General features: G+C 35.0%; 1 protein-coding gene across 10 annotated transcripts in view; it reads left to right on the top strand.

Moving 5' to 3' along the window:
* Positions 1 to 18,706, top strand: part of DMD (dystrophin) — a 2,259,748-nt gene that overhangs the window by 889,686 nt on the left and 1,351,356 nt on the right. For all 10 annotated transcript variants that reach the window (XM_036992000.2, XM_036992004.2, XM_036992005.2 and 7 more), the window contains 2 exons: positions 266 to 507; positions 5,958 to 6,138. In XM_036992000.2, coding sequence (XP_036847895.2) covers positions 266 to 507; positions 5,958 to 6,138 — 423 coding nt within the window. The remainder of the gene's footprint in view (positions 1 to 265; positions 508 to 5,957; positions 6,139 to 18,706) is intronic.

The raw sequence follows: 18,706 nt of genomic DNA, 5'->3' as shown, positions 1-18,706 counted from the left end.
TAAATATATTCTACCTCTCTGTCTCTTATGTGTCCTTATTTATTACTTTATTACATTCATATTCTTAGATAAGATGCAGCTCTAATAATTTACAATCAATAATAAGGAATCATTTGGTACTTTTACTTCTTTATTAGTTAATAAATGATTTGTTTGAAATCATTCATATGATGAATACTTTTAAACCTGAGACACATTGATTTTAAGATAATGACTTTTAGTTTGTGGCTTCAGTGGATATATTTTTAAAATCTTTTCTTTCTAGAGGGTGTTAATGCTGACAGCATCAAACAAGCCTCAGAACAACTGAACAGCCGGTGGGTTGAGTTCTGCCAGTTGCTAAGTGAGAGACTTAACTGGCTGGAGTATCAGAACAACATCATCACTTTCTATAATCAGCTACAGCAGTTGGAGCAGATGACAACTACTGCTGAAAACTGGTTGAAAACCCAGCCCACCACCACAGGCAAGCCAACAACAGTTAAAAGCCAGTTAAAAATTTGTAAGGTAAGAATCTTTCCTCCTATTTGGAGCATGATCAAAAGGAATTTCTTGGCAATTTTCAGAAACACAGCAAATTACTTAATTATAAAATTTATCCTTGAAGGATTTAAACGCAGCAAAGATCAAAATATAAGTGAAGAAAATCAGTTTAGATGGGTAAAATATGAATGCCCGAATCCTGGAAAAATATATTTAGAGTAGATACACAGGGCTAACAGATTTTGTCAGTTTGTGAAATGGTGAGGCAGTTTTGGAGTGTGGAAACTACATCTGTCCTCTGAGAAATGGCCAATAATCTGGAGCTTTTTTTTATAGCAGCTCATATACAAAGAAAAAACCCAGTTATGTGTTGAAAAAGTGGAATACAGCAAACACAAGCAGCTGATATAGTAAATAATCAGATATATGAGAAGAAATTTTAAAACTGACAGTTTGCTCGAATTAAGATAATTTGAGGAAAGTTTCTTAACAATATTTTATAAACGTGCTTGAAGTATAGGGGAACCACAAGGGATAGTACAGTAACATAGCATCAGAGCTGTTAAACTATGCCAAGGACAGAAAAGATCAGGGAGAGAAAAGTTATAGAAGGGGAGAGTCAGATGCCCATGTAAAGGCAGCCTTAAGAGCCAGTCCACGTACCCTCACCGGAGTGGAGCCAGAAAAGTAAATGCCCCACTTCACTCTCCTCCCTGCTTGGCCAGGGCCCCCATTGACTGAACTTAATCAGAAGGCAAAAGACAAGGAGCTGTAATCTGTAAATGTCATTCTCCTGGGTAACAGGAGAAGAGTAGGCAGTGGATGAAATAAATGGCCAAACAAGTTATGACTAGCACAAACGGGCCTAAGAAAGAGATTAAAAGTGTATGTTTGCAAGTGTATGAAAACAAGAGGTATATAATAATGTTAAGAACTTGAACATTTTGCATTATCACTATGAACTACACAGTTTTCATGAGAGGGAGGAAATTTATTAGAGGACAGATGAAAGGTTTCCATGATGAACCTTAAAGATACACTGACACGGCGGGGTTTAATATAAAAAGCAATGAATGGGGGTTAATCTGCCGACTTGGAAAAGAATGGTTTAACTGGTAGGAGACTGCAGATGGAGAGGTGACAGGGTTGATTTGAAGGTGGTATTGAGCCCAGAAAGTGATGGGAAATTCAAAGCTATTTTGAAGGGAAAAACAATTGAAGAACCTGATGATTCTTCTTCAGATATTGGACCTACAGCTTTATTAGGAAATAAGTAAACTCCAGAAGTGTATTTTTTAGAAAAATAATATACTATACAAAAGCATTTAGTTTATTAGGAAAATAGATGAATCTAGGACATTTCTGTATTCAGACACATTTGTCTTTTATGGAATCCATGACTTTGTTTTTCTGTGAATCATTGGAGTACTCCACCTATGTTATTTCTTGCAACAAAAATCTGATACTACCTTAACATGTTTCTTGAGACTCAGATATAGAATTACTAATAATATCTACAAAATGCATTCATCCATAAAACACATATTCTGTGTCTCTAATGTGGCCAAGAATGATACTGAATGTATCATTATTAGCTGGCTGGGGCTGCTATAACAAATACCATAGACTGGGTGGCTTAAACAATAGAAATTAATTTCTTCACAGTCCTGGAGGCTGGAGATCAAGGTCTGCCAGGATTCAGCTTCTGGCTCCTTCTTACCATATCCTCTTTTGGCCTTTCCTTGGTGCATGTGCATGGAGGGAGAGAGAATTTTTTCTCTTCTTGTAAGACCACCAGTCCTATCAGATAAGGACCTCACACCTAAGATCTCATTTAACCTTAATTACCTCTTAAAAGTCCTGTCACCAAATGTAATTACATTGTTGGTTAGGACTTTGACATACAAATTTGGGAGACACAATTTAGTCGATAACATTCTGACCTTGCACCCCCCCACCCGCCGCAATTCACGTCCTTCTCACATGCCATGAATTCCCAAAGTCCAAAGGTCAGAACTCATTCCAGCATCAACTCTAAAGTCCAAAGTCTCATGTAAATATCATTTAAATTGGATATGGGTGAGACTCAAGGTGTGATTCATTGTGAGACAAAGTTCCTGTCCTGCTGTGAACCTGTAAAGCCAGATAACTTTTGTACTTCCAAATATGGTAGTGGGACAGGCATAGGATAGACATTCCTATTCCTGATGGAGAAAAGGTAGGGAAAAAGGAAAGGAAGAGGTGACAGGTTCTAAGCAAATCCAAAATTTGCTAAGGCAAATTTCACTGGATTTTAAGGTTGAAGAATAATTTTTGGCTAGGTGCCCTGCCTTCCAGTCTTACTGGGGTTGTGGTTTTACCTTCAGGACCCACTGGAGCAGTGGTCACTTAAGTTTTGGGAATATTAGAGTGAGCATTCATTGATCCTGCCCTCATAACCTTCACCTAGAGTAGGGGACAGGGACATTAATAAATGATGAAAGAAATAGATATAAAACTACCACTAGGGCAAATGCTTTTAACAAAGGTACAGAGTTCTGGGAGAATGTGCAAGAAGAAAATCCTGACCTAGACAGAGCCACCAACGGCAGCTTCCTTGAGGCAGGTACATTTGACTTAAGGCTTTTAGGATGAGCTGAAATTAAGAGAACAGCAGGACAAGAGGCTTTAGACAGAAGGAACATGGCAGGAGTGAGCAGTGGTGACCAAGGAACTAAAAGAAGGCCAATGTGAATGCTGGGCATAGAGGGGAGGGAGGTGTAAGATGAAAGATGGACGGAAAAAGACAGACCTATAGGAGACAAAGCTAGGACTCTTGGAGCATGCTAGGACATTGGTCTTTATCTAAGGAGCAAATGAAGATCACTGGAGGTTATGTATCTTAAATCTCTTGAGACTAGAGAAGTCATCCTAATTTAAATTGTGTTTTTTTTCCTGCATTCATCTACAAAGTTCCAGATTCTGATGACACAGTTCCATCTCCATTATTTCTTACTCTTTCTCTCTGCCACATTGCTTTCTATTAATTTGATAAATTACCTTAGGTCAAATATTTAGTAGGATAAGTTCAATGTCATTCACACAACAGTTAAAATTATGCTATTTGGTTGTGATTAGTGATAGGTAAATAAATTATTCCATCCTGTTTATCATTGCCTTATATTATTTGGAGATGTTTCCTAAGATTAGAGTACAGATTTAGCTCAAATATATTGCTTGCCAGAACTGGTTCTCAATATGTTGGGGGTTAGAGAGCCCTTTGGGAATTAATTGGAAGAAATCCATGGACCCTTTCCTGAGAAAAATATAAATATGCACGTTTTTCTATCAAATAAACATGGGATGTTAAAGGATAAGCATATTCAGGGGAGATGCCTTACTCTAGAGGACCAAACACAGTAAGGCCCTTTTATGGAAATAATTGGTAACATCTTTTAAATGTTAAATATTTCAGGTCAAAATGATCTCTCCTATGATTTACTTATGGAATTTTAAGGTCTCAACTGAACATTTGCCCAAATGTTTTATTAGTTTCAAAGTCCCCTTTGTTTTGCAGAACACACTTTACTGTACTGCAGGCTCCTTGTATATCCCCCTAAACAGGAAGAATGATGGCCTTCCATCTGGCCAAATGTAAATCAGGTTCTTAAATGTTTCACAGCAGATGTCAATGCTGCTGTTTGCAAGCCTAGTGGACAAAGTGCATGTCTGTAAGTTGGAAAGCAAAAATACAGAGTATTACCCTTTACCTCTTGTCTTATTCTTCTTCCATGAATATATGTCTACCTTCTAGAACTTGATTGTGGGGCTTTATATATGAATGTGAAAAGTTAGTCACCTACCCATTTATCTGAATGTCTTTCCCCTTCACCCACCAAAATAATTTGATTGTCAGAGATTTATCTACCTGAATCAGTTCATACTGTTCTAACCCCATACCAGCATTCCTCTGAAAGTTAACTTCATATCATCTAAAAATCAGAACAAGTGGCATTACTTATTAGGTGGTCTTGCTACTATGAAAGGATCTTTGTGATAAATTCACCTCAAGTCAATCCTAAGACAAAAGTATTCTTTCCAGTAGAGTATATGTGTATCTCACAACAAGAGTTTTTTTTTTTTTTTAAGTTTTCACTTTGATTTGCAGGAAGCTCAGATTTATATTTAGTTGATAATTATGTAATTCAATTTCCCCCTCCTAATTGGGTTGTAATCTTATTTTTTCAATTTTAATTATCATGTTTTTTACATTTTAAATGGTAAACAAATCCTGAAGTACTTTTTTCTAAAGGTAGCAGAGGTATGAATTATAAATAAGAAACCATGGTGACAATACTTTTAAAAAAAATTTTGGAATTTCTATTTGAGCTCACATTATATATGTAACAGATACATGTGAATTGCAACTTCACTGGAAACAAAAGAATATGAAACCATTTATATCAAGAACAGCACTATTCAAAAGAAGGAAAATGAAAGCCATTTGAGTCACATATATAATTTTAAATGCTGTAGACATAAGTAAAAAAAAGAAACAGGTAAACAAATTTCAATAATGTATTTTATTTAACTCAGTAGATCAAAACTATTTCAAGATTTAATCAATATTTAAAACTATGAGAGTTGATATTTGCATATTTTCATACTAAGTCTTCAAAGCTCTATATGTTTTACATTGACAGCACATCTGAATTGAGACTCGCCACATAGGTGCTTAGTAGCCACATGTGACTAGTGACTGTTACATTGAACAGCACAGCAGAGTGTGTATGTGATTTTATCATCCAAACTAGGGCATTCTTGAGAGTGAAAGGGGGTGCTATTAACAATGATGCTAAGACAACAAGAGAGTAGCAGAGCAGTACCCTAATTAAAATGATGGTAATTACCTATTCATTCAGTAGAAGTAATAAGAACATACAAAAGTTAGATAATTATAGACATAAATGTGTGTACATACATAAATATTACATAGATTATATAGATATATGTAATTTATGTAATGTTAATATAAACATTTTTAATGAGTATATATGTATTAGATATTATAACTTCTACATGAATTAATTTAAAAAATATCGTTCATTAAATGAGCTTGGAATCTGAAGCAAAGGCACACAGGTTTGAGAGAAAAGGGGTGCAGAGGAACATCTATGTTTCATTCCTGGAAAGGATATAAGGTCATTCATAGAACTTTTCATCCATACACATCTATGTCCTTTAATGCTCTAAATGATGTCATTTTGAAATTTAAAGATGTTTATATATGATAGCAATTGAACAAAGAGCCAAATTATTCTTAAACTGATGACCTTTGCTGGAGGTTTGCATAAATCATCATGGATGTTTCTTACTAGTTTTTGTATGAAAGCATTAAGCTGAGTTTGCATCTCTGTGTTTTAACTCCTTTCTTTGTACAAATGTAATGTATGCAAAGTAAAAATATTATTTTAATACTGTAAATTATGGTACAGGATGAAGTCAACCGGCTGTCTGCTCTTCGGCCTCAAATTGAGCAATTAAAAATTCAAAGCATAGCCCTGAAAGAGAAAGAACAAGGGCCAATGTTCCTGGATGCAGACTTTGTGGCCTTTACGAATCATTTTAACCAAGTCTTTGCTGATACACAGGCCAGAGAGAAAGAGCTACAGACAAGTAAGTGAAAACACTTAAAATGGTTAACTTAACTTGGTATTTTTCAAATTAGCTATTTGTTGGGAAAGAGAAAGTACTAATGGGAAGGCATAATTGTTGTCAAGTGAACCACCCTCCCTACAACCTGTAGTAACAAATAATGAAATGCTGGTATTGGAAAGATATATGTAATTCCATTTCTCACCCCCACCCCATAATAATTTCATGACTATGAGGAACAAGTGAAGCACATATTTTATATAGTCGTAACTTTTCCTTGACGGGTTGCAAATTTTGCAGTCAAATGTTTTGAGCATAATAAGAAGTAAAAGAGCAGTTGAAACACTGTTTGTGGGTTTTCATTAAATTCAGTTTGCTTTATGTACAAGGATTTCAGCTAGGTATTTTACTAATACTTCTGTCAACTTACATGAAGATTATTATAGTTGCTGTAGCATACATGTGGCAGATGAAACTCAACAAAGGACAAATTATTCTTTGGGCTGTATTTTACTGATGGACCACTGTAATTGTACAGTATCCTCATTTTATCATTTAATGATATAATGTAAGAGCAGAGCAATTATGCAAATACCCTACTATACGACTAGCAAATTTTTCGAGATGTCTCTTTTGTCTCTCACCAATTTCTTCTTATGATATTAATACATAGCATCTGGTCTAAAATATCTCTACTCATCAGCTTACTTTTTAAGACAAAATTCCTTTGACAGGATTATGAAGACTTTTAAGCATTAGAAAATGAGTTTTTGGTCCACTATACACATACACATGTATGTATGTATTGGGTTTTAAGGCATTAGGGTAAAAATATTCCTAAAAAACATCTCCCCCAAATTTGTTATGAGAAGCGTAAGAATATGTATTCATTTGTTACTGAAACTTTAATTAGCTGGAAAACATATTTTTAAATTGCCTTTCTTTGTAGATACCCAAAGATTTTACCACATAATAACATTTCTAGAATCAGTACAGTGGTATATGTTAAGCTTTCCCCATTTTCCTAGTTTTTAAAGAATTTTTATTCCTTGGTGTGATCATGGAATGAACTGAATAAAGCAAAAACAAAATGCCTTTTTTTTTCCTTTTACATCAAAGTCATTTTTACTGAGGCATTTATTTTCCTGGTAGGGTAGCAGGTAATGCAATTTTATAATGTCAGCTCCCTCTAGTGGATTTCGATATATTTGTTGCTGGGCTTCTATAAAATCAACTGGGAAAAGACAGTGTCCTAAATTTTCAAACATTGACCTATTTCAACATTAATGGAATTTTTTTGTCATAAAATCCATAAGCCTCCCTTGAAATCAAGTACTTCTTAATAATTACACTGTAACCAGTGGGCAAAAGAGCTTATCCACTGGGAAATTCTTTTAATTTACATGTATTTATTACTTTTATTATTTACATTAAGGTTTACATTGTTTCAGTTTATTTTAAAGATGTTCAGAATATTGATGTTTGATGATAACTGATAGTTGACTATGGTACTACTATATAAATAGATAATCATACGTACTCTTTATCCATATTCATTAGTCTGCCATCCAAATTATAATGTTTTCTCTGTATTTTTTATAATGTGTAACTGTTTATAAACATACCATATGTTTTCACTCCTTTTATCTCTTAGTCAAATGTCCTTCCTTCTGCTTTATTTACCAAAACGTCTATAACAGTTTTGTTCACTCTTTTGGAAAACATGTTTTGATTAATTAAATATGGATTATATATGTGAATTGTAAATTATATAATGTGTGTGTATATATATATATAAATTTAAATATATTACATGTGTTATATATTATATACAATTACACATATAACATTGTACCTATTATATATAACATAATTTATATATGTTATGTATATATAAATGATAAATTCATATCAAGTCATATTGCAGTTTAATTTGTTAATTAATAATTGGTTTAAAGTAATTTGGCATATTTAATGTTTTACCAAAACTGGCACAAGATAATATTATTTCTTGTATTACTACATGGTACTTTGAACATATTAAGTATTCAGCAAATAATTGCTAACACAAGGGCCTGGGAATCTATCCTAACTTCGGTTTCTTTTTTTTTTTTCTTTCTTTACTAGCATTCTCACAGTGAAACAAAACCTTTTTAAATATACTTTGAGTGGTGAAAATTGATGGAAGGAATTCATGGTTGTTACCTAGCAAAGATGATATGAGAAAATAATATTAAAAGATAAAATGCATCCTATTTTCATAGTAATTTGTAGCCTACAAGCAACTTTCTTACACATTATCATTCCTAGTCCTCAAAGTCCTTACCCTTTGAGAATATGTTTCATTATCCTTATGTCACACGTGACCTAATGGAGCTTGAATAACTGAGGATGAGTACGAGATGGTATAAGAATTAGGGTGTATACATGGGTGTTAATAGCAACATTATTCATCATGGCTAAAAAGTGGAAGCAACCTAAATGCCCATCAACTCATGAATAAAGGAAGTCGGTAGAACCAGACCATGAAATATTCAGTAGTAAAAGTAATGAAGTGCTGATACATGCCATAGCATGAATGAGCCTTAATAACATTATGCAGAGTGATAGAAGCTACTCACAAATTACCATAAATTATATGATTCAATTTTTAGGGTGTCCACTACAGGCAAATCTGAAGGTGCAGAAAGTAGATTAATGATTCCCTAGGGGTGTAAGATTGAGGGGGTAGAATTATCTCCCAAAACAATTGCTAGGAACTTTTCCTAGAAACTGTAAAGCAGAAAGACCATGCTCTAATCTAGATGACTGTAGAAAACATAGTACAAGGTTTGTTACAGATGGTCTGTTATTTTAACAAGGAAAACAATTAAACCTTTCTAAACATAAATATGGAAACAAAATTTTTAATGTAGTTTGGGTTTATTTCAATTGTGAGGTGGAAATCATGTCAAGAAAATTGTTAGGGTGTTTGGTTTGGTTTTATAGAAAATGGAAAAAGTGACTGAATTAATTATGACAAAATAAATGTTTTTTCATTTTTTCTAAAATTTTGAAGTATCCTCTTTTCTATAACCCTAGATTTTTTTGATATAACACTATCTTTTTTAAAAAAAAATCATAATGTAACATGAGATCTACCCTCTTAACAGTATTTTTATTGTATGGCATAGTATTAACTATAGGCACAATGTTGTATAGCAGATCCCCAGAAATTAACTCTTGCATAACTGAAACTTTATAATGATGAGCAGCAACTTCCCATTTCTGCTTACCAGCCCTGAGCAACCATTATTCTATTTTCTGCTTCTGTGAGTTTGACTCTGCAGTTGACCCTTCAACAACATGGGGCTTAGGGGCACCCACCCCCGGCACAGTTGAAAGTCTGCATATGTTTGATTCTTGAACTACTAATAACCTACTTTTTTTGTTGTTGTTGTTATCATTAATCTACAATTACATGAAGAACATTATGTTTACTAGGCTCCCCCCTTCACCAAGTTCCCACCCCCACCCCATTAGAGTCACTATCCATCAGCGTAGTAAGATCCTGTAGAATCACTACTTGTCTTCACTGTGTTGCACAGCCCTCCCCATGCTCTCCCTACATTATACATGCTAATTGTAATGCCCCCTTTCTTTTTCCCCACCCTTATCCCTCCCTTCCCATCCATGCTCCCTAGTCCCTTTCCCTTTGGTAACTGTTAGTCCATTCTTGGGTTCCGTGATTCTGCTGCTGTTTGGTTCCTTCATTTTTTCTTTGTTCTCATACTCCACAGATGAGTGAAATCATTTGATACTTGTCTTTCCCCACCTGGCTTATTTCACTGAGCATAATACCCTCTAGCTCCATCCATGTTGTTGCAAATGGTAGGATTTGTTTTCTTCTTATTGCTGAATAATATTCCATTGTGTATATGTACCACATCTTCTTTATCCATTCATCTACTGATGGACACTTAGGTTGCTTCCATTTCTTGGCTATTGTAGATAATGCTGCGATAAACATAGGGGTGCATCTATCTTTTTCAAACTGGACTGCTGCATTCTTAGGGTAAATTCCTAGAAGTGGAATTCCTGGGTCAAATGGTATGTCTATTTTGAGCTTTTAGAGGAACCTCCATACTGCTTTCCACAATGTTTGAACTAATTTACATTCCCACCAGCAGTATAGGAGGGTTCCCCTTTCTCCACAACCTCGCCAACATTTGTTGTTGTTTGTCTTTTGGATGGTGGCGATCCTTACTGATGTGAGGTGATATCTCATTGTGGTTTTAATTTGCATTTCTCTGATGATTAGTGATGTGGAGCATATTTTCATGTGTCTGTTGGCCATCTGAAGTTCTTCTTTGGAGAACTGTCTGTCAGCTCCTCTGCCCATTTTTTAATTGGATTATTTGCCTTTTGTTTGTTGAAGTGCATGAGCTCTTTATATATTTTGGATGTCAACCCTTTATCGGATCTGTCATTTTGACTGGAAGAGTTACCAATAACATAAATGGTCGACTAACACATATTCAGTGTATGAATCATTTACTGTATTCTAACAAAAAAATAAGCTAGAGAAAAGAATGTGTTTTTTTTTCAAATTGTCACAAATCTCAAGAAGACTTTAGTACTAATAGCCTACTGTTTATTGGAAGACTTACTGATAATATAAATGGTCAATTGACACATATTCTGTATATGTATCATACACTGTATTCTTACAATAAAGTACGGTAGAGAAAAGAGTTTCTTTTCAAATTATCACAAATATCCAGAGGCTTTCCAATATATTTATTGAAAACACTTGCATGTAAGTGGACCTGCACAGTTCAAAGCCCTGTTGTTCAAGGTTTAACTGTATTAGACACCTCATATAAGCAGAATCATGCATTTCTTGTTCTTCTGTGAGTGATTTCACTTAGCCTAATGTCCTGTAGGGTCTTCCAGGTTGTCACCTATGTCAGGATTTCCTTTTTTTTTAAATTTAAGGCTGAATAATATTCTGTTGTATGTAGGTTCCACATTTTCTTTATCCTTTCAGCCATTAATGGACATTTAATTTGTTTCCATTTTCTTGGCCATTGTCAACAATACTGCAATGAACTTGAGTATACAGATACCTCCTTGAGATCCTGATTTCAGTTCTCTTTTGGATATGTACCCAGAAGTGAGATTGCTAGATCATATGGTAGTTCTATTTTTAATATGTTGGGGAAACCCCATACTGTTTTCCATAGTGGCAGCCCCAATTTACATTCCCATCAATAGTGCACAAGGGTTTCCATTTCTCCCCATCCTTACCATCTCTTGTTATCTCTTATCTTTTTTAATGATCCATATTCTAACATGGGTGAACTAGTATCTCATTGTGGTTTTGATATGCATTTCTCACATAATTAGTGATGTTGAGCATCTTGTCATATACATGTTGTCCATTTGTATGAGTTGTTTAGAGAAATGTCTGTTGAAGTCCTTTGCCCATTTTTTAGATTAGGTTTTCCTAATGAGTTGGAGGTGTTCCTTAGATGTTTTAGATGTTAACCTCTTACCAGCTATATGGTTTGCAAATATTTTCTCTTCTGTACATTGCCATTTCCTTCTGTTAATTGTTCCCTTTGCTATATAGAAACTTTTTAGTCCCTTTGTCTATTTTTGCTTTTGTTGCTTGTTGTTTTTTTATTGAGGTATAGTTGATACACAATCTTTTATTGGTTTCAAGTATACAACACAGTGGTTCCACAGTTCCCTACATTATTAAATCCTTAGCCCTCACTAGTACAGTTACTATCTGTCAGCATAGGAAGATGTTACAGAACCATTGGCTGTATTCTCCATGCTGTACTACCATCCCTGTGACCAACCTATATTATGATTGAGAATTTTTGTGCCCCTTAATCCTCCTTACCCACCTCAAACTCTCCCCCATGGTAACCACCAGTCATGTCTCAGTGTTTGTGACTGGCTATTTTATTCATTTTGCTTTGTTTTGTTCTTAGATTCCACAAATAAATGAAATCATATGTATTTGTTTTTCTCTGCCTGGTTTATTTCACTTAGCATATTACCCTCTAGGTCCATCCATGTTGTCTCAAATGGCAGGATTTCTTTCTTTTTTATGGCTGAATAACATTTCATTCTGTATATGTAGCACATCTTTTTTATCCATTCATCTGTTGATGGAACGTTTTATTGCCAGGAAATCATTTCAGTACAATGTTATGAAGCTTTTCCCCTACATTTTCTTCTAGAAGTCCTTTGGTTTCAGTTTTTGATTGAAATTTTTAATCTTTTTTGAATTGATTTTTGTATATGACATAAGATAAGGTCCCAATTTTGTTCTTTTGCATGTGGATATCAAGTTTTCCGAACGCCATATTTTGAAGTTTTTCCTTTCTCTATTGTCTGTTCTTGACACCTTTGTCAGAGATCAGTTGACCATATGTATGTGGGCTTATTTCTGGGTTCTCTTTTCTATTCTATTAGTCTGTATGCATTTCTACTTTAGCTTTATAGTATGTTTTGAAATAAGGAAGTTGATGCATTCAGCTTTGTTCTTCTTTCTAAAGATTGCTGCTTTTCATGGTGATCTGTGGTTCTACATTAATTTTATATTTGTTTTTTCTATTTCTGTAAAAAATACTTTTGGGATTTTTGCAGGCATTGTATTAATTTTGTAACCATTTGGCATGGCATTGTCTTACTCACTAAGTCTATAAATAGTTTTGAAACCTGCTATGTGCCACAAAAATATTGGACTGTAGGTACTTAATGGAGAAAAACAAGAGCATGTTTTGTGTCTTCGTGGAGCTTACAGGAAGGTAGTAAACATATAATACCTAAGTTATATTAGCACAGATTATAATCACTTAGAAAACATTATTTGAGGGAGATAACATTGAGCCATACCTGCAGGATGCATGGGTGCTAGCTGTGTGATGAGCAGGAGGAAGAACTTTAAGATCAGAAACAAAGGTAAATGCCTCAAGGTAAAGAAGTACTTGTTGTGTGCAAGAGATGAAAAGGAGTCCAGGAAGGCTGGAAACCAGCAAATCATGGGAGAATTAGGATAAAATGTGGGTGAAGTTCATGAAGGTGGCCCCCAGAAGCTCTGGTAATTTTGTGCTTAATTTTAAAAGCAACTGAAATTTTTAAAAGAATTTCAATTGAGGAAATTAAATAATGTGATTCTTATTATTGAAAGATCTAACTGGTATGTTAGCCTCCAGCTGGTTTGTCAGGAACACATGAAGGAATAACTGAGCAGAAGTAGGGAGGCAGGAGATATTATAGCCATACAGGCATAACCTTGGACTAGAGTTGTAACAGAGTTGGGGCAGCCCTTGAACAGGTGATGATCTGGGGAGGTGTGGTAGGGAATTCCCTTACCAAAATTGCAGGGAGTAACTGTTTTCTCCTCTAGAAATAATATAAGAAAATTTTAGGGTCACGAGCCAAAAATGCTCTCCTGTAGAGATAATAGAAGAAAATTTAAGGTTCGCCAGCAAAATGTCCTCCTGTAGGGATAAAGAAGTAAATTTTAGGGTTGCCAACAAAAAATGCTCAAAAAAGTCCATAATTTCAACTCTGCTGTTCGTCCCTGCCACTCCATGTTAAGATGCTGAGATTATGAAGGGAAAGAAAGGTTGACTTGAGCTAAATGACCTAATTTACTGTTATATCTAGGAAAGGGACTCTTTTATTCTAGGAGACACAGTCTTTATTGTTTTTCTCTTTAACTCCACTAGAAAATTAAGAAAAACTGTTTGTAAATGGTCCTTTCCCTATCATTCTGTTTTCTTTATCAACATCATAAATAGCAAGAATAACATATACTTTTTACTTTGAGATACAAGAATTGCTCCATGACCTTGAGAATCTTGGGAACATATGCTAAATGCCAAGTGGAACATTAAAAAAGTATTTAAAAATTTTATTTAACAATAGTTCTTGATGATAGAATTGGTAAACCAATAGGGCCAATTCTAGAAAAAATATTGTGGAAAAGAGGGAAAATGCAGCAAGAAAACCCAGAAAACTTATAAAAATATTTCAGTAGTGTAGTAATTTTATACTTATAGAAACTTGGTTATAAAATTATAATTAAAATGGAAAATGAATCAATTTCTGAAGAGGTGAATATTAGGGCAATGCTTGTGAAAAAGCATTTTAGTTGATTCATTGAGGTCATGGCTTTAGAAAATTGTCTAAGGTGATCTTAGATAAAATTGCTATAAACCCATCTGTTTTGCTCATGCCGGACCATGTCTAGGACCCTTTGTAAGAATGGAGCCTGAGCAACAGGTACTTTAGCAGAGGGAGTGGCATAAGCACAAAGGCTTGAATTAAGTGATTGATTTTGTTGGAGGATAGATTATTTATGGTGGTGGACACTGGGCTGAAACGTTGATTGAATTCCGAGCACCAGGTCCTTGGATATCAAACTAAGTAAGTAACATATTTTGTCATTGGAAATTCAAATGTTCCATACTCAGAATTCCTTACTTTTCTAAGCCGTTTAAGGGCAATTTCTAGAATGTTCATCATCATCATCTACTGTGGGTCCCCTCTCCTTTCTTGACATCTGCCAGTGTTCACATTTTAAAGAAATACCTGCTTTATGTCATGATTTATGTTATTTAATAAGGTTTGAAGTTGCAGAAAAAGGCCTTTCTTAGTTACATTGTCTCCTTGTCATTCAGTTAACTGTGGGGGTGGGGAGAGTTGGTGTCTACTTGGTATGGACTAAAAAGGATAGCTTCAATTTGGGCATTTTTCCAATATAGTTATATCCAAGAAGTAGAAGTGCTATTAGTTCACTTCCTACACACATTCACACACACACACAAAACCCATATATTAAGTCATCTGTAATTTATATTATAAATGAAGAGAACTTCAAATTGGAGTCAGCTTCATATGCACAGCAGAAATGTCAATGTTTTAAATGCTATCACTATATAAACTACAGACATACACTCTTTTTTTTCTCCTCAAATGGATTACTTCTCTTAGCTTCTATATAAGCACTATCTAATAGAAACATAACATGAGCCATATACATAATTTTAAATTTCCTAATAGCCATATTAAAAAAAAGAAATGGAAATAATTTTAATTGCAAATTTTATTTAAACAAGTATATCCCAATATTATCATTTTAACATAGAATCAAAATTTAAAAATATTAGATGTATTTTTACATTATTGTTTGTGCGCTGAGTCTCCAAAATCTGGTGTGTATTTACATTGCAAAGCATCTCAGTTCAGACTAGTTACATTTGAAGTGCTTAGTGGACACATACAGCTAGTGGCTACCATATTAGACAGTACAGTTCTGTGTTCTTTCTCTCTACTCCACCATTTCTGTGACATTTAAGTACATTTCTTATCTCTGAGTAGTTTTGTTTTAATTTTGGTGGGGAGAGATAGCTGTGATTTTTTTTTCAGTAAAGTGTCATACATACACCTATTCTGAGATCTCAGCATTATTATAATAGCTTTGTCTTATAGTGGAAAAAAAGTGAATTTTCAGAGTAGATGTGTTTATCTTGCTTTTTGGTTAAAGTTTTTCATCCCTTGACATAGACTCATGGGTATCAGAAACTATAACACTTAATTCCACACATAGCTATACTTCTTTTTTAATGAAATAATCATGCCTTGTGTCAGCTGCTCTCTACTTTGCTCTCCTCCCTTTTATTCTCTTTTCTCAGAAGCTCCTCCCCTTTTTAAGTCAGTTGTATAAAACAGAAGGGATTATTAAAGAAAAGATACAACATTTTTCACACTCCTCCACTACAATTTTAGATCTCAGTTTGACTCTATTTTGTCACTGTCATCCTTTGCATGGCTGTATTAAAGGAGTGGAGATTAATGGGATTTTTTTTTAACCTTTCAAAATAAACCATTAACATTTACCTTCCCAATAATTCCCATCGTGTGCTTCCAGAGCTACAATCATTCGTATTAATTTTAATTTGGTAGTATATATTTCTGTCATCATAAAACATTAAGATGTCTGTATTTTTAAATGCCACTTTAGCAATGGAATAGTAGAAACTGTCATTGGAATCTTTGTTTTGAGATAAGCAATATATGGCTACATGTTAAATTCTCAGACCATTTTTTTTTGTTAGACTCGGCTGGGTAAAATGCTATCAGTAGAACTCTTGTGATCTTTTTAAGAAGGTAGGTTATTAAATTGGATATGTGCATTGTCTTACCGCTATCAGTAAAGAGAAAATTTAAGTCAGAGTATTATTCTGTATTTCTACATAAAAGGAAGAAAGTCAATTTCCCTTGATGGAGCAATTTCCCTACATTGGGACCACAAGGGCAGCAAGCATAAACATCTCACTGACAGGTAGGTAGAGCGGCTCATATTAAGTTTGCCCTTGGGCACGGTTGGCTTCAACACCAGACCTTCCCTTCCTTTTTACCTGACAAAAAGTTAGGAATCCTTCACTAGTATTCTCAACTATGTCTGGCTTAAATGAGATAAACTGTGTGGTTTATAATTACTCTTCAGCTACTGCAAGGTAAACCTTGTTGGCTATTGAATAATTTTATGTACCTAGAAAGAAAAATATATGAGTGAAGGTGCCTCTGGCTTTAGTTGTATGTTATAAACAAAAGAGTCATATATTTTATCTGCAGTCCAGACCTACCCTTTAAGCTGAGGGTTCATATGTCTACCTACTTTCTTGAATTTCACATTTAGGTGTCTCAAGGTATCATATGTCCAGTGAGTCCCAAAACAATAAACTCGTGGTGAGTGACTCTATAATGAACAACCATTTCCTATTGGACCCCCTCCAGTATCAGAGAAAAGAATCAACATCTGTGGAGCTGTGCAGTCAGAAACCTTGGAAACATCTTTGATATTCCTTGTTCCTCACCCACTTCTTCTCCATCTCCATTCAGTCACTAGCCTATGTATTTTTTTTATTAAGATATCATTGATATACACTCTCATGAAGGTTTCACAAGAAAGACAATGTGGGTATTACATTCACCCTTATTATCAAGTCCCCACCCACACTCCACTGCAGCCACCTTACATCAGTGCAGCAAGATGCCACAGAGTCCCTACTTGTCCTCCCTGAGCCACACTGCCCCCCAATGACCCCACAGACGCCATGTGCACCAATCACTACACCCCACAATCCCCCTCTCCCTCCCTCCCCACCTGCCCTCTGCCATCGCTCCCCTTTGGCAACCACTAGTCCCTTCTTGGAGTCCCGAGTCTGCTGCTATTTTGTTCCTTCAGTTTTGTTTTGCTGTTATACTCCACAAATGAGGGAAATCATTTGGTATTTGTCTTTCTCTGCCTGATTTATTTAACTAAGCATAATCCCCTCTAGCTCCATCCATGTTGCAAATGGTAGAATTTGTTTCTTTCTTCTGGCTGAATAGTATTCCATTGTGTTATATGTACCACCTCTTCTTTATCCATTCATCTGATTTTGGACACTTAGGTCGCTTCTATATCTTGGCTATTGTAAATAGTGCTGCAGTAAACATAGGTGTGCATATGTCTTTTTGAATCTGAGAAGTTATTTTCTTTGGGTCAATTCCTAGAAGTAGGATTCCTGGGTCAAATGGTATTTCTATTTTTATTTTTTTGAGGAACCTCCATATTGCTTTCCACAATGGCAGAACTAGTTTACATTCCCACCAGCAGTGTAAGAGGGTTCCCCTTTTTCTGCATCCTCGCCAGCATTTATTGTTCCTAGTCTTTTCTATGTTGGCCATCCTAACTGGTGTGAGGTGATATCTCATTGTGGTTTTAATTTGCATTTCCTTAATAATTAGTGATGTGGAGCATATTTTCATGTGCCTGTTAGCCATTTGAATTTCTTCTTTGGAGAAGTATCTGTTCATATCCTCAGCCCATTTTTTTAATAGGGTTATTTGCTTTTTGGGTGTTGAGGCATGTGAGTTCTTTATATATTTTGGATGTTAACCCCTTGTCAGATATGTCATTTACAAATATATTCTCCCATACTGTAGGATGCCTTTTTGTTCTGATGATGATTTCCTTTGCTTTACAGAAGCTTTTTAGCTTGATGTAGTCCCATTTGTTCATTTCTGATTTTGTTTCCCTTGCCCAAGGACATGCATTCAGGAAAACGTTGCACATGTGTATATTCAAGATATTTTTGCCTATGTTGTCTTCTAAGAGTTTTATGGTTTCATGACTTACATTCAGATCTTTGATCCATTTTGATTTTACTTTGTATATGGGGTTAGACAATAATCCAGTTTCATTCTTTTGCATGTAGCTGTCCAGTTTTGCCAATACCAGTTGTTGAAGTGGCTGTCATCTCCCTATTGTATATCCATGGCTACTTTATCATTTATTAATTGACCATATATGCTTGGGTTTATATCTGGGCTCTCTCTTCTGTTCCACTGGTCTATGGGTCTGTTCTTGAACCAGTACCAAACTGTCTGGATTACTGTGGCTTTGTAATAGAGCTTGAAGTTGAGAAGTGTAATCCATCCCCCCTCCTTTGTTTACCCTTCTCAGGATTGCTTTGGCTATTTGGGGTCTTTGTGGTTCCATATTAACTTTAGAACTATTTGTTCTAGTCTGGTG

This window comes from Manis javanica, chromosome X, assembly GCF_040802235.1.
Source record: "Manis javanica isolate MJ-LG chromosome X, MJ_LKY, whole genome shotgun sequence".
NCBI classification, from domain to species: domain Eukaryota; kingdom Metazoa; phylum Chordata; class Mammalia; order Pholidota; family Manidae; genus Manis; species Manis javanica.
Note: the sequence above shows the minus strand (reverse complement) of the source record. Positions and strands in the feature narration are given on the sequence as shown.